This window comes from Larus michahellis, unplaced genomic scaffold (assembly GCF_964199755.1).
Source record: "Larus michahellis unplaced genomic scaffold, bLarMic1.1 SCAFFOLD_309, whole genome shotgun sequence".
Classification (NCBI taxonomy): Eukaryota; Metazoa; Chordata; class Aves; order Charadriiformes; family Laridae; genus Larus; species Larus michahellis.
Window position 1 is genome coordinate 57,581 of NW_027435970.1, and position 13,281 is coordinate 70,861.

General features: G+C 60.7%; 1 protein-coding gene across 4 annotated transcripts in view; it reads left to right on the forward strand.

Annotated features, from left to right (window-relative positions):
* Nucleotides 1-13,281, forward strand: part of CHD3 (chromodomain helicase DNA binding protein 3) — a 71,774-nt gene that overhangs the window by 53,615 nt on the left and 4,878 nt on the right. For all 4 annotated transcript variants that reach the window (XM_074571372.1, XM_074571373.1, XM_074571374.1 and 1 more), the window contains 7 exons: nucleotides 268-380; nucleotides 937-1,072; nucleotides 1,270-1,368; nucleotides 1,613-1,726; nucleotides 1,818-1,926; nucleotides 4,043-4,175; nucleotides 10,881-11,076. In XM_074571372.1, coding sequence (XP_074427473.1) covers nucleotides 268-380; nucleotides 937-1,072; nucleotides 1,270-1,368; nucleotides 1,613-1,726; nucleotides 1,818-1,926; nucleotides 4,043-4,175; nucleotides 10,881-11,076 — 900 coding nt within the window. The remainder of the gene's footprint in view (nucleotides 1-267; nucleotides 381-936; nucleotides 1,073-1,269; nucleotides 1,369-1,612; nucleotides 1,727-1,817; nucleotides 1,927-4,042; nucleotides 4,176-10,880; nucleotides 11,077-13,281) is intronic.

Genomic DNA, 13,281 nt, shown 5'->3' on the forward strand with positions numbered 1-13,281 from the left:
CATGGGACGGGGAATGGGACTGGGATGGGGACACGGGGAATGGGACAGGGAGTGGGGGGACGGGGGACATGGGGACATTTGGGACAGGGTGCGGGGATGGAGCTGTGAGGACACGGGGCAAAGGGGACAAGGACACTGGGGACAGAGCGTGGGGACACGGGGATGCGGGGACAGGCCTGGGGACATGGGGGGCACAGGGACATGGGCAGGGTGCTGGGGACACCCCACGTCCCCGTGTCCCCATGTGCTAACGTCCCCTGTCCCCAGCCACGCCGGCGCCCAGCGAGCGCGGGGACGGGCCAGGGCCACCCCCAGACAGGGACGACGGTGACACCAGGGACGAGAAGGACCCCAAAGGCCCAGAGAAAATGGAGACGGAGGTGGGTGACAGGGCTGTCCCCAACCCTGTCCTCCCTGTCCCCAGTCGTGTCCTCCCTGCCCCTGTCCCGAACCCTGCCCCCGTCATGTCTTCTGTGTCCCCATCCCTGTCCCCCATCGTGTCCTTCCTGTCCCCAACCCTGTCCCCAGTCATGTTCTCGTTGTCCCCAACGCTGTCCCCACCCCATCCCCACTCATGTCCCCCAGCCCCGTCCTCCTCCTCTGTCCTTGTCCCCAACCCTGTCTCTGTCCCCAGCGCTGTCCTCGCCTTCCTGTCCTTGTCCCTGTCCCCTCTCTGTCCTCTTCCCCCACCCTGATCCTGTGTCCCATCCCGTCCTTGTCCCCAACCCTGTCCCAAATCCTGTCCCTGTCCCCAGTCATGTCCTCCTTGTCCCCAACCCTGTCCCTAATTGTGTCCTCCCTGTCCCCAACCCTGTCCCCAGTCGTGTCCTCCCTGTCCCCACCCCGTCCCCTTCCCACCCTTGTCCCCGTGTCCCCCCCTGGTCACTCGGGGGGAACCCAGGTGTCCGGGGTGACACCGTCCCCCTGTCCCTGCAGCCTCCTGTCCCCGAGGTGCCACCGTCCCCGGGCGATGGCAGCGAGGCCGAAGGGCCGCGGAAGGGGGAGGAGGAGGAGGGACCCGGCCAGCGGGAGCCCGAGGCCGAAGGGCCCCCGGCCCGTGAGGAGCGACCAGGTGAGCCCCCCCCCTCCCCCCCCCCCATCCTTCCAGGGGACCCCGGCATTCGGGTGCCCCCCCCCCCGGCCCCGGCATCCATCCCTGCAGGGGCCCCAGGCGTCCAGGTGCCCCCCCCTTCCCCCCAAAATCGCCAGGGGGACCCAGGAGTCCGAGCACCCCTGTGTGTCCCTCCCCCCCCCTCCCCCCCCCCGCAGGTGCCGAGGCTGAGAAGGGTCCCGGGGGAGAAAAGGTTGATGAGAAACCCCCCGAGGAGGAGCCCAAGGAGCGGCCGGGGGACCCTGACCCCAAACGAGGTACCTGGGGGGGGGGGTTTGGCTGGGGGGGGGCGGGGCTTAATGAAAGGGAGGCACCTGGAGCCCCTCTGCCCTTAATCTTGTCGCGTTCACTCTGAAACCTACTGATGGCTGATGGCAGCAAATGTCTTCCCGCTTCCTGGGGGGGGCTGGGGGTGGTTTGGCGGGGCTGGAGGGGGGTTGTTACATGGCGCTGACCCCCCTGCCTCCCTGCCCCCCGCCCCCCCCCGACGCCCCCGCGCAGAGGAGGTGAAGGCTGAGAAGGAGCCCAAGCTGGAGGCGCGCGCTAACGGCCGGCGGGACGACAAGGCCGAGAAGCCGCGCTTCATGTTCAACATCGCTGACGGTGGCTTCACGGGTGAGCGAGGGACAGAGCAGGGGACAGCGGTGGGGGGGACACGCCGGGGTTCCCGCTTACCTGACGTTCCCCCCCCCCGGCCCCTCCGCAGAGCTGCACACGCTGTGGCAGAACGAGGAGCGTGCCGCCATCTCCTCGGGGAAGCTCAATGAGATCTGGCACCGGCGCCACGACTACTGGCTGCTGGCCGGCATCGTCCTGTATCCTTCCGGCACGCCGGGGTCCCCACCGCGCCACCCCTGGGTCCCCTGGGGCACAACTGGGGTTCCCCCCACACCACATGTGGGTCCCCTTGTGGCACTCTAGGGTCCCTTTGTGGCACTCCTGGATCCCCTGGGCCACTCCAGGGTCCCCTCGTGGCACTTCAGGGTCCCCTCGTGGCACACCTGGGTCCCTTTGTGGCGCTCCAGGGTCCCCTGGGACATTCCTGGATCCCCTTTGTGGCACTCCAGGGTCCCCTTGTGGCACGCCTGGGTCCCCTTGTGGCACGCCTGGGTCCCCTGGGACATTCCTGTGTCACCTTGTGGCACGCCTGGGTCCCCTGGGACACTCCAGGGTCCCCTCGTGCCACTCCAGGGTCCCCTCGTGCCACTCCTGGGTCCCCTCGTGGCACTCCAGGGTCCCCTGGGACATTCCTGTGTCACCTTGTGGCACTCCAGGGTCCCCTGGGACATTCCAGGGTCCCCCCGTGGCACACCCGGGTGCTTTCCCCCTCCCTGGGACTGGTGGCAGTGGCAGCACCAAGGAGGGTGACACCAAGGTGGAGGTGACGTGGGGGCGGCAGTGATGTTGGGGACGGCGGTGACAGTGACACTGGGCACAGTCCTCAGGGGGAGGTGATGGAGAGGAGGCGATGTTGGGGACGTGGGGACATGGTGACCTGGTGGCAGTCCTTCGTGAGCAGCCACGACTCCATGTGCTGGGGGGGGGTGACCTTGGTGATCCGGTGATGGTGACACAGTGGCGGTGGCACAGGGACATGGTGACAGTCCTTAGTGCACAGCCCCGGCTCCACGCGCTGAACAGGGATGACCTGGCGGGGGACACTGGGGACAAGGGGTGACGCCGTGAGGGTGATGTGGTGACAGTGACACGGTGGTGGTGACACAGTGACACAGTGACGGTTCTTTATGTGGGGGTGATGAGAGGGACACTGGGGACAGGGTGACACAGTGATAGTGATGCGGTGACGGTGACGTGGCGTTGGTGACACGGTGACAGTCCTTAGTGCGCAGCCACGGCTCTGTGTGCTGGGCGGGGGGGTGATCTTGGGACATTGAGGGGGACACCGGGGACAGGGTGACATGGTGACGGTGACACAGTGACAGTCCTTAGCGTGCAGTCACAGCTCCCTGCGCTGGAGGGGGGATGAGCTGGGGGGACAAGCGGGGAGATGTTGGGGACTGGGTGACATGGTGACAGTGGTGTGGTGGTGGCGATGCAGTGACGTGGTGACGGTGACATTGTGGTGGTGACACAGTGACGCGGTGACAGTCCTTAGCGTGCAGCCACAGCTCCGTGCGCTGGACGGGGATGACGGGGGGAGGGGCATGAGAGGGACGTTGGGGACAGGGTGACGCGGTGCTGGTGATGCGGCGTCTCAGTGACGGTGACATGGTGGCGGTGATGCAGTGATGGTGACAGGTGGTGGCAGTGATGCAGTGACGGTGACGAGGTGGTGACAGTGGTGTGGTGACAGTCCCTAACGTGCATCCACGCCTCCGTGCGCCGGCTGGGTGACTTGGGGTAGGACGAGGGGGATATTGGGGACAAGGTGACACGGTGACGGTGACACGGTGACGCAGCGGTGGTGACAAGGTGCACACAGCCATGGCTCTGTGTGCTGAATATGGGGGGTGAGGGGGATACTGGGGACAGTGTGACACGGTGACAGTCCTTCGGGCACGGCCACGGCTCCGTGCACTGGGTGGGGATGAGAGGGACGTTGGGGACGGGGTGACATGGTGACGGTGATGCGGTGACGCAGTGGTGCCGTGGTGGTGACAGTGCTGTGGTGACAGTCCTTAACGTGCCTCCGCGCCTCCGTGCGCTGGCTGGGCGGTGAGCTGGGGGCTGCGGGGGACAAGGTGACGCGGTGACCTGGCGATGGTGTCACAGTGACGAGGTGACGGTGACACGGTGATGTGGTGATGGTGACAGGGTGATGGTGGCACGGCGGCGGTGATGAGGTGGCAACCCTTAGCCCACAGCCACGGCTCCGTGCACTGGATATGGGGGGGGTGCGGGGGACATTGGGGACGGGGTGACGCGGTGACACAGTGACGTGGTGACACGGTGACGGTCCTTAGCGCGCAGCCACGGCTACGCGCGCTGGACGGACATCCAGAACGATGGCGCCTTCGGGGTCATCAACGAACCCTTCAAGGGCGAAGCCTCCAAGGGGAACTTCCTCGAGATGAAGAACAAGTTCCTCGCACGCCGCTTCAAGGTGAGCGCACGAGGGGCTGGCGCGGGGGGGTTGGCGTGGGGGCTCGCACCAGGGGTGCGCTCGCACGGGGCTGGCGCCCGCGTGGGACTCGTGAAAGGACAGCCCTGGTGCAAGGAGAACAGGCGGCAGCTGCTTTTGCACGAGGGGCTGGCACTAAGGTTGGGCTCGTGCGAGGGCCTCGCACGAGGGCGGCTCCCATGCTGAGGGGCTTGCACGAGGGGCTTGCACGAGGGTTGCGTCCACGGCGCTCGCACGAGGGTCAGGTTCACATGAGGGCTGGGCTTGCACGAGGGTCTGGGCACGCCGGGTTCTCGCACGAGTGCCCAGGGAGGGGGGAGGTGGCCGTGGAAAGGGGACGGGGCTTGCACGCGGGCTGCGCACGAGAGGGACATCGTGCAAGAGGCTTGTGGGTGGTGAGGCCAGTGGTGGGTGCCTGGACGCCTGGATCCTCTGAGTGATGGTTGAGGCCAAGAGTTGGGTGCTTGGACATCTGGGTCCTTCTTTGGCCTTGAGGTGTGAGGTCAGAGTTGGGTGCTGGGACACCTAGGTTCTCTAAGTGATGGGTGAGGTCCAAGTTGGGTGCCTGGACGTCTGGGTCCTTCCTTGGCCTTGGGTTGCAAGGTCAGAGCTGGGTGCCCGGACACACTGGTCCTTGCTGGGCTCTGAGCGATGGGTGAGGTCCAAGTTGGGTGCCCGGACGTCTGGGTGCTTCCTTGGCCTTGGGTTGCAAGGTCAGAGTGGGTGTCTGGACACACTGGTCCTTGCTGGGTTCTGAGCGATGGGTGAGGTCCAAGTTGGGTGCCCGGACGTCTGGGTGCTTCCTTGGCCTTGGGTTGCAAGGTCAGAGCTGGGTGCTTGGATGCCTGGGTCCTCTCTGGGCTCTGAGTGATGGTCGAGGTCAAGAGTTGGGTGCCCAGAAGCCTGGGTCCTCTAAGTGATGGTGGGTCAGAGCTGGGTGCCTGGTCACCTGGGTCCTCTCTAGACTCTGAGTGACGGTTGAGGTCAGATTGGGTGCTCGGACGTCTGGGTCCTTTCTTGGCCTTGAGGCGTGAGGTCAGAGTTGGGTGCTTGGATGCCTGGATCCTCTCTGGTCTCTGAGTGATGGTCGACGTCAAGAGTTGGGTGCCCGGAAGCCTGGGTCCCCCAAGTGATGGATGCCTGGTCACCTGGGTCCTCTCTGGACTCTGAGTGATGGTTGAGGTCCAAGTTGGGTGCCCGAATGTCTGGGTCCTTCCTTGGCCTTGGGTTGTGAGGTCAGAGCTGGGTGCCCGGACACTCTGGTCCTCCCTGGGCTCTGAGTGATGGTGGAGGTCAAGAGTCGGGTGCCCGGACGCTTGGATCATCTCCGGGCTCTGGTGGTGGTCAAGGTTAAGAGTTGGGTGCCCAAATGTCTGGGTCCTTCCTTGGCCTTGGGTTGCGAGGTCAGAGTTGGGTGCCCAGATGCCTGGGTCCTCTAAGTGATGGTTGAGGTCAAGAGTTGGGTGCTTGGACGTCTGGGTCCTTCCTTGGCCTTGGGTTGTAAGGTCAGAGGTGGGTGCCCGGACACACTGGTCCTTGCTGGGCTCTGAGCGATGGATGAGGTCCAAGTTGGGTGCCCAAATGTCTGGGTCCTTCCTTGGCCTTGTGTTGCGAGGTCAGAGTTGGGTGCGCAGATGCCTGGGTCCTCTAAGTGATGGTTGAGGTCAAGAGTTGGGTACTTGGACGTCTGGGTCCTGTCTGGGCTCTAGTGATGGTTGAGGTCAGAGTAGGGTGCTTGGACACCCGGGTCCTTCCTTGGCCTTGGGTTGTGAGGTCAGAGGTGGGTGCCCAGATGCCTGGGTGCTCTAAGTGACGGTGGGGCAGAGCTGGGTGCCTGGTCACCTGGGTCCTCTCTGGGCTCTGAGTGATGGTTGAAGTCAGAGTTGAGTGCCCAGGCGTCTGGGTCCTTCCTTGGCCTTGGGTTGTAAGGTCAGAGGTGGGTGCCCAGACACGCTGGTCCTCTCTGGGCTCTGAGTGATGGTTGAGGTCAAGAGTTGGGTGCCTGGACATCTGGGTGCTTTCTTGGCCTTGGGTTGCAAGGTCAGAGTTGGGTGCCTGGTCACCTGGGTTCTTTAAGTGATGATTGAGGACAAGAGTTGGGTACTTGGACGTCTGGGTCCTTCCTTGGCCTTGGGTTGTGAGGTCAGAGCTGGGTGCTTGGATGCCTGGGTCCTCTCTGGGCTCTGAGTGATGGTGCAGGATGCTTCAAGCAGGTGCTCTTAGAAGCATGGGAGAAGGCCATCCCCACATCCCGAAAAATGAGCCGACGGAGAAGGCGGCCAGCCTGGCTAAATAGAGAGCTCTGGGTGGACCTCAGGAAAAAAAGGAAGGCTTACGTTCTCTGGAAAAGGGATGGGCAACTTATGAGGATTATCAAGATCTAACAAAGCTATGCAGGGGGAAGATCAGAAGGGCCAAAGCTCAATCAGAACTCAGCTTGGCCACTGCAGTTAAAGACAACAAGACGAGATTTTTCCAGTATATCAACAGAAAAAGGAAGACTAGGGAAAATGTAGGTCCACTGTTGAAGGAGACGGGTGCCCTAGTGGTGGAAGACACAGAGAAGGCAGAGTTACTGAATGCCTTCTTTTCTTTGGTCTTCGCTGCTAAAGCCGTCCCTCACGAATCCCATACCCTGGAGGCCAGGGGGAAGGTCGGGAGAGAGGAAGACTTTCCCGTAGTTGAGGAGGACCGGGTCAGAGACCACTTGGCCAAGCCGGACGCTCATAAATCCATAGGCCCTGACGGGATGCACCCGCGAGAGCTGGCAGATGTTATCGCTAGACCGCTCTCCATCGTCTTTGCAAGGTCATGGGGAACAGGAGGGGTGCCTGAGGACTGGAGGAAGGCTGACATCACTCCAATCTTCAAAAAAGGCAAGAAGGAGGAGCCAGGGAACTACAGGCCGGTTAGTCTCACCTCTGTCCCTGGGAAGGTAATGGAGCGACTCGTTCTGGATGTCGTCTCCAAACACGTAGAGGAACGGGAAGTCATTGGAAGTGGTCAGCATGGATTTACCAAGGGCAAATCATGCCTGACCAATCTGATAGCTTTCTGTGATGTTATAACGGGTTGGCTGGATGAGGGGAGAGCCGTAGATGTCATCTACCTTGACTTTAGCAAGGCTTTTGACACTCTCTCCCATAACATCCTCATTAGGAAGCTGAGGAAGTGTGGGCTAGACGAGGTGACGGTGAGGTGGATCGAGAGCTGGCTGAGTGACAGAACTCAGAGGGTTGTGATCAGCGGCACAGAGTCCAGTTGGAGGCCTGTAACCAGTGGTGTCCCTCAGGGGTCAATACTTGGTCCAATTTTGTTCAATATATTCATTAATGACCTGGATGAGGGGACAGAGTGTACCCTCAGCAAGTTCGCTGATGATACCAAGCTGGGAGGGGTGGCCGACACTCCGGAGGGCCGTGCTGCCATCCAGCGTGACCTGGACAGGCTGGAGAGCTGGGCAGAGAAGAACCTCATGAGGTTCAACAAAAGCAAGTGTAGGGTCCTGCACCTGGGGAGGAAGAATGCCAAGCACCAGTATAGGTTAGGGGCGGACGTGCTGGGAAGCAGCTCTGAGGAGAAGGACCTGGGGGTCCTGGTAGACAGCAAATTATCCATGAGCCAGCAGTGTGCCCTTGTCGCCAAGAAGGCCAATGGCATCCTGGGCTGCAGAGGGAAGAGTGTGGCCAGTAGGTCGAGGGAGGTCATTCTCCCCCTCTACTCTGCACTGGTGAGGCCACAACTGGAGTACTGTGTCCAGTTTTGGGCTCCCCAGTTCAAGAGGGACAGGGAACTACTGGAGCGAGTCCAGCGAAGGGCAACCAAGATGATTATGGGACTGGAGCACCTCCCTTCTGAGGAAAGGCTGAAAGAGCTGGGACTCTTTAGCCTGGAGAAGAGAAGGTTGAGGGGGGACCTGATTAATGTTTACAAGTATCTAAAGGGTGGGTTCAAGGAGGACGGAGCCAGGCTCTTTTCAATGGTTCCCAGTGACAGGACAAGGGGCAATGGGCACAAGCTGGAACACAGGAAGTTCCGTTCAAATACACGGAAAAACTTCTTTACGGTGAGGGTGACGGAGCCCTGGAACAAGCTGCCCAGGGAGGGTGTGGGGTCCCCTTCTCCGGAGGTTTTCAAGACCCGCCTGGATGCAGCCCTGAGGGATGTGCTCTGGGCAATCCTGCTCGAGCAGGGGAGTGGGACTAGATGATCTCTAGAGGTCCCTTCCAGCTCTGAAGATTCCGTGATTCCGTGAGGTCAAGAGTTGGGTGCCCAGAAGCCTGGGTCCTCTAAGTGATGGTGGGTCAGAGCTGGGTGCCTGGTCACCTGGGTCCTCTCTGGAATCTGAGTGACGGTTGAGGTCAGATTGGGTGCCCGGACGTCTGGGTCCTTCCTTGGCCTTGGGTTGTACGGTCAGAACTGGGTGCCCAGACGCCTAGGTCCTCTAAGTGATGTTTGAGGTCAGAGTTGGGTGCCTGGATGCCTGGGTCCTTCCTTGGTCTCTGAGTGATGGTCGAGGTCAAGAGTTGGGTGCCTGGAAGCCTGGGTCCTCCAAGTGATGGGTGCCTGGTCACCTGGGTCCTCTCTGGACTCTGAGTGATGGTTGAGGTCCAAGTTGGGTGCTCGGATGTCTGGGTCCTTCCTTGGCCTTGGGTTGTGAGGTCAGGGTTGGGTGCTCAGACGCCTGGGTTCTCTAAGTGATGATGGAGATCAGAGCTGGGTGCCTGGACACTTGGGTCCCCTCTGGGCTCTGGATGATGGTCAAGGTTAAGAGTTGGGTGCCCAGACGTCTGGGTCCTTCCTTGGCCTTTGGTTGTGAGGTCAGAGGTGGGTGCCTGGTCACGTGGGTCCCCTCTGGGCTCTGAGTGATGGTGGAGGTAAAGAGTTGGGTGCCCAGACCTCTGGGTCCTTCCTTGTCCTTGAGTTGTGAGGTCAGAGTTGGGTGCTCAGATGCCTGGGTCCTCTAAGTGATGGTTGAGGTCAAGAGTTGGGTGCCTGGACACTTGGGTCCCCTCTGGGCTCTGAGTGATGGTCGAGGTCAAGAGTTGGGTGCCCAGAAGCCTGGGTCCTCCAAGTGATGGTGGGTCAGAGCTGGGTGCCTGGTCACCTGGGTCCCCTCTGGACTCTGAGTGATGGTTGAAGTCAGAGTTGGGTGCCCAGACATCTGGGTCCTTCCTTGGCCTTGGGTTGTAAGGTCAGAGCTGGGTGCCGGGACACCCTGGTCCTCTCTGGGCTCTAGTGACGGTTGAGGTCAAGAGTCGGGTGCTTGGACACCCGGGTCCTTCCTTGGCCTTGGGTTGTGAGGTCAGAGGTGGGTGCCCAGATGCCTGGGTGCTCTAAGTGATGGTGGGTCAGAGCTGGGTGCCTGGTCACCTGGGTTCTCTAAGTGATGGTTGAGGCCAAGAGTTGGGTGCTCGGACATCTGGGTCCTTCTTTGGCCTTGAGGTGTGAGGTCAGAGTTGGGTGCTGGGACACCTAGGTTCTCTAAGTGATGGGTGAGGTCCAAGTTGGGTGCCTGGACGTCTGGGTCCTTCCTTGGCCTTGGGTTGTAAGGTCAGAGCTGGGTGCCTGGACACTCCGGTCGTCCCTGGGCTGTGAGTGATGGTCGAGGTCAAGAGTCGGGTGCCCGGACGCTTGGATCCTCTCCGGGCTCTGGTGATGGTCAAGGTTAAGAGTTGGGTGCCCAAATGTCTGGGTCCTTCCTTGGCCTTGGGTTGCAAGGTCAGAGGTGGGTGCCCGGACACACTGGTCCTTGCTGGGCTCTGAGCGATGGATGAGGTCCAAGTTGGGTGCCCAAATGTCTGGGTCCTTCCTTGGCCTTGTGTTGCGAGGTCAGAGTTGGGTGCGCAGATGCCTGGGTCCTCTAAGTGATGGTTGAGGTCAAGAGTTGGGTACTTGGACGTCTGGGTCCTGTCTGGGCTCTAGTGATGGTTGAGGTCAGAGTAGGGTGCTTGGACACCCGGGTCCTTCCTTGGCCTTGGGTTGTGAGGTCAGAGGTGGGTGCCCAGATGCCTGGGTGCTCTAAGTGACGGTGGGGCAGAGCTGGGTGCCTGGTCACCTGGGTCCTCTCTGGGCTCTGAGTGATGGTTGAAGTCAGAGTTGAGTGCCCAGGCGTCTGGGTCCTTCCTTGGCCTTGGGTTGTAAGGTCAGAGGTGGGTGCCCGGACACGCTGGTCCTCTCTGGGCTCTGAGTTACGGTGGAGGTCAAGAGTTGGGTGCCCAGACATCTGGGTCTTCTCGGGACTCCTGAGTGATGGTTGAGGTCAAGAGTTGGATGCCTGGATGCTTGGGTCCCCTCTGGTCTCTGAGTGATGGTTGAGGTCAAGAGTTGGGTGCTTGGACATCTGGGTCTTCTCTGGACTCTTGAGTGATGGTGGAGGTCAAGAGTTGGATGCCTGGATGCTTGGGTCCCCTCTGGGCTCTGAGTGATGGTTGAGGTCAAGAGTTGGGTGCTTGGACATCTGGGTCTTCTCTGGACTCTTGAGTGATGGTGGAGGTCAAGAGTTGGATGCCTGGATGCTTGGGTCCCCTCTGGGCTCTGAGTGATGGTTGAGGTCAAGAGTTGGGTGCTTGGACATCTGGGTCTTCTCTGGACTCTTGAGTGATGGTGTGGAGGTCAAGAGTTGGGTGCCCAGATGCCCGGGTGTCATCCCGCCCGCCGCCGTCACCCTTCTCCCTGTCCCCGCAGCTGCTGGAGCAGGCGCTGGTGATCGAGGAGCAGCTCCGTCGCGCCGCCTACCTGAACATGACGCAGGATCCCAGCCACCCCGCCATGGCCCTCAACACCCGCTTCGCCGAGGTCGAGTGCCTGGCCGAGAGCCACCAGCACTTGTCCAAGGAGTCGCTGGCGGGCAACAAGCCCGCGAACGCCGTCCTGCACAAGGGTAAGAGGCGGGGGGGCCGGCGCCCCCGGCGCGGACGCCCCGTGTAGCGCCTCGCACCTCTGTACCGCGCTCTCAATCATTAAAGTGGGGTTCTCCTCCCAACCGGCTCCCGGTGTATCCTTGCTCTGCGCGTGCTTTCTGGCGGCCGGAGGCGGTGAAGCGGGGGGCGGGGGTTCGGGGGGGGCCGGGGGAGGCGCGGTGGAGGGTGTTTTTTTGGGGGGAGTGGAGGAGGGGGAGGGGGGGGATGGGGAGGGGGGAGGTTAAAGGGGAGCCGAGGCCGGGGTTTGGGCTTGGGGGGGGGTGGGGAGGGGCTGGGGGAGCGGTGGCGGAGCTGCTGGAAGGTCCCCGAGGGGTTTCTGGGGGTGGGAGTAACCTGGGAGTAAGCCGGGGTGCGGGTTTAGGGCCGTCCCGGGGCTCTGGGGCCGGCGGGTGCCTCTGTCGCTTTGCGCTAAGATGTATCTGCTGAGTATCTGTCGTGTCGGGCTGGAGTATGTCATGAGTATGTCACGAGCATGTCACTAGTGTGTCCTGTGTAGCATGTGATGCATTTACCCGGAGTATCTGGGGAGCATGGAAGGAGTATACTCTGAGTATCGTGATGGCCAGAGTTATGTCCCGTGTAGCACGTAATGCATTTACCCGGAGTATTTTGGGGGTACGGAAGGAGCATATTCGGAGTATCCCTGGCGCGTGCCATGAGTAAGCCTGGAGTAACGCTGGTGTAGGGATGGGCTGTCCCTTCTTGCGTGTGACGGCTTGGCCCCGAGCGGTGTTTTCCCGGAGACTGACTGGATATCTCCGGTGTGTTGGCTGGGTTTGCCCCGAGTACTCCGGGGGGAATGTGCGGAGTATCCCCGGAGTATCTCCGGTGTCTTTTAACGTCTTTGCCAGCGGTGTGGCTGGAGTAAGGAAGGAGTAGCGCTGGTGTAGGCTGAGGTCTCCAAGTAACGAGTATCCCCCGAGTGTCGGTGATGTGGCTGCAGCCCCTGGGATTCTCATTCCGGAGGGCTCTGGTGTGGCTGTAACGCGGGCTGGAGTATCTCAGGTGTATCCCAGGAGTATACCCGGAGTATCTTTAGTGTCTACGGAATATAGCCAGAGTATCTGTGGAGGACTTGAGGAGTGTGTCCAGCGTGTCTAAGGCGCGTCCCTGGAGTATTTCTGGTGTTTCTCCAGAGTATCCCCAGAGTGACTCAGGAGTATCCCCAGAGTATCTCAGGTGGTGGTAAACGTTGTACCCGGAGTAGCTCTGCTGGGTCTAGAGAGGGGACGGTGGCCGGAGCGTCCCCCGTTGTAGCTACAGCGTAGAGCCCCGAGTGCCGCGGCTTGGAGTGGCTCCGGTGTCTCTGAGAGACGGTACCCGGAGTAGGTGAGAAGTATCCTCGGAGTATCTCCGGTGTGCCCAAGGAGTAGATCTGGAGCGTGAGGAGGGTACCCGGAGTATCTCAGTGTGTTGAGAGAGTAGGAGTATCCCCGGAGTATCTGTGGTGTGTCCAAGGAGTAGACCTGGAGCATGTGAGGAGGGTACCCAGAGCATCTCTAAGAGAGAGTACTTGGAGTATGTGAGGAGTAGACCCGGAGTATCTCTGATGTCTCGGAGGGAGGGTACTTGGAGTATCCCCAGTGTGTCTGGAGAGTAGAGCCAGAGTATGTGAGGAGTATGCCCGGAGTATCTCCGGGGAGTCTAAGGAGTGACCCCAGAGTGTCTAAGGAGTAGACTCGGAGTATGTGAGGAGTAGACCCAGAGTATCTCTGGGATATCTAAGGAGTATACCTGGAATATCTCTGGTGGGTCTAAGGAGTATGCCCAGAGTGTCCAAGGAGTAGACTCAGAGTATATAAGGAGTATGCCCGGAGTATCTCTGGGGTGTCAGGAGTAGACCCAGAGTATCTAAGGAGTAGACCCAGAGTATCTCTGGAGTGTCTGAGGAGTCTACCCAGAGTGTCCAAGGAGTAGGCCTGGAGTATGTGAGGAGTAGACCTGGAGTATCTCTGGCGTATCTAAGGAGTAGACCTGGAGTATCTCTGGAGTGTCTGAGGAGTATGCCCAGAGCGTGGGAGGAGTAGACGTGGAGTAACTTCAGGTCTACTCCCCTAAGATACACCAGAGATACTCCAGGTCTACTCCTTAGATTCTCTGGTTTATCTTAAGGGAGTAGACCCGGAGTATCTAAGGAGTAGACATGGAGTATCTCTGGTGTATCT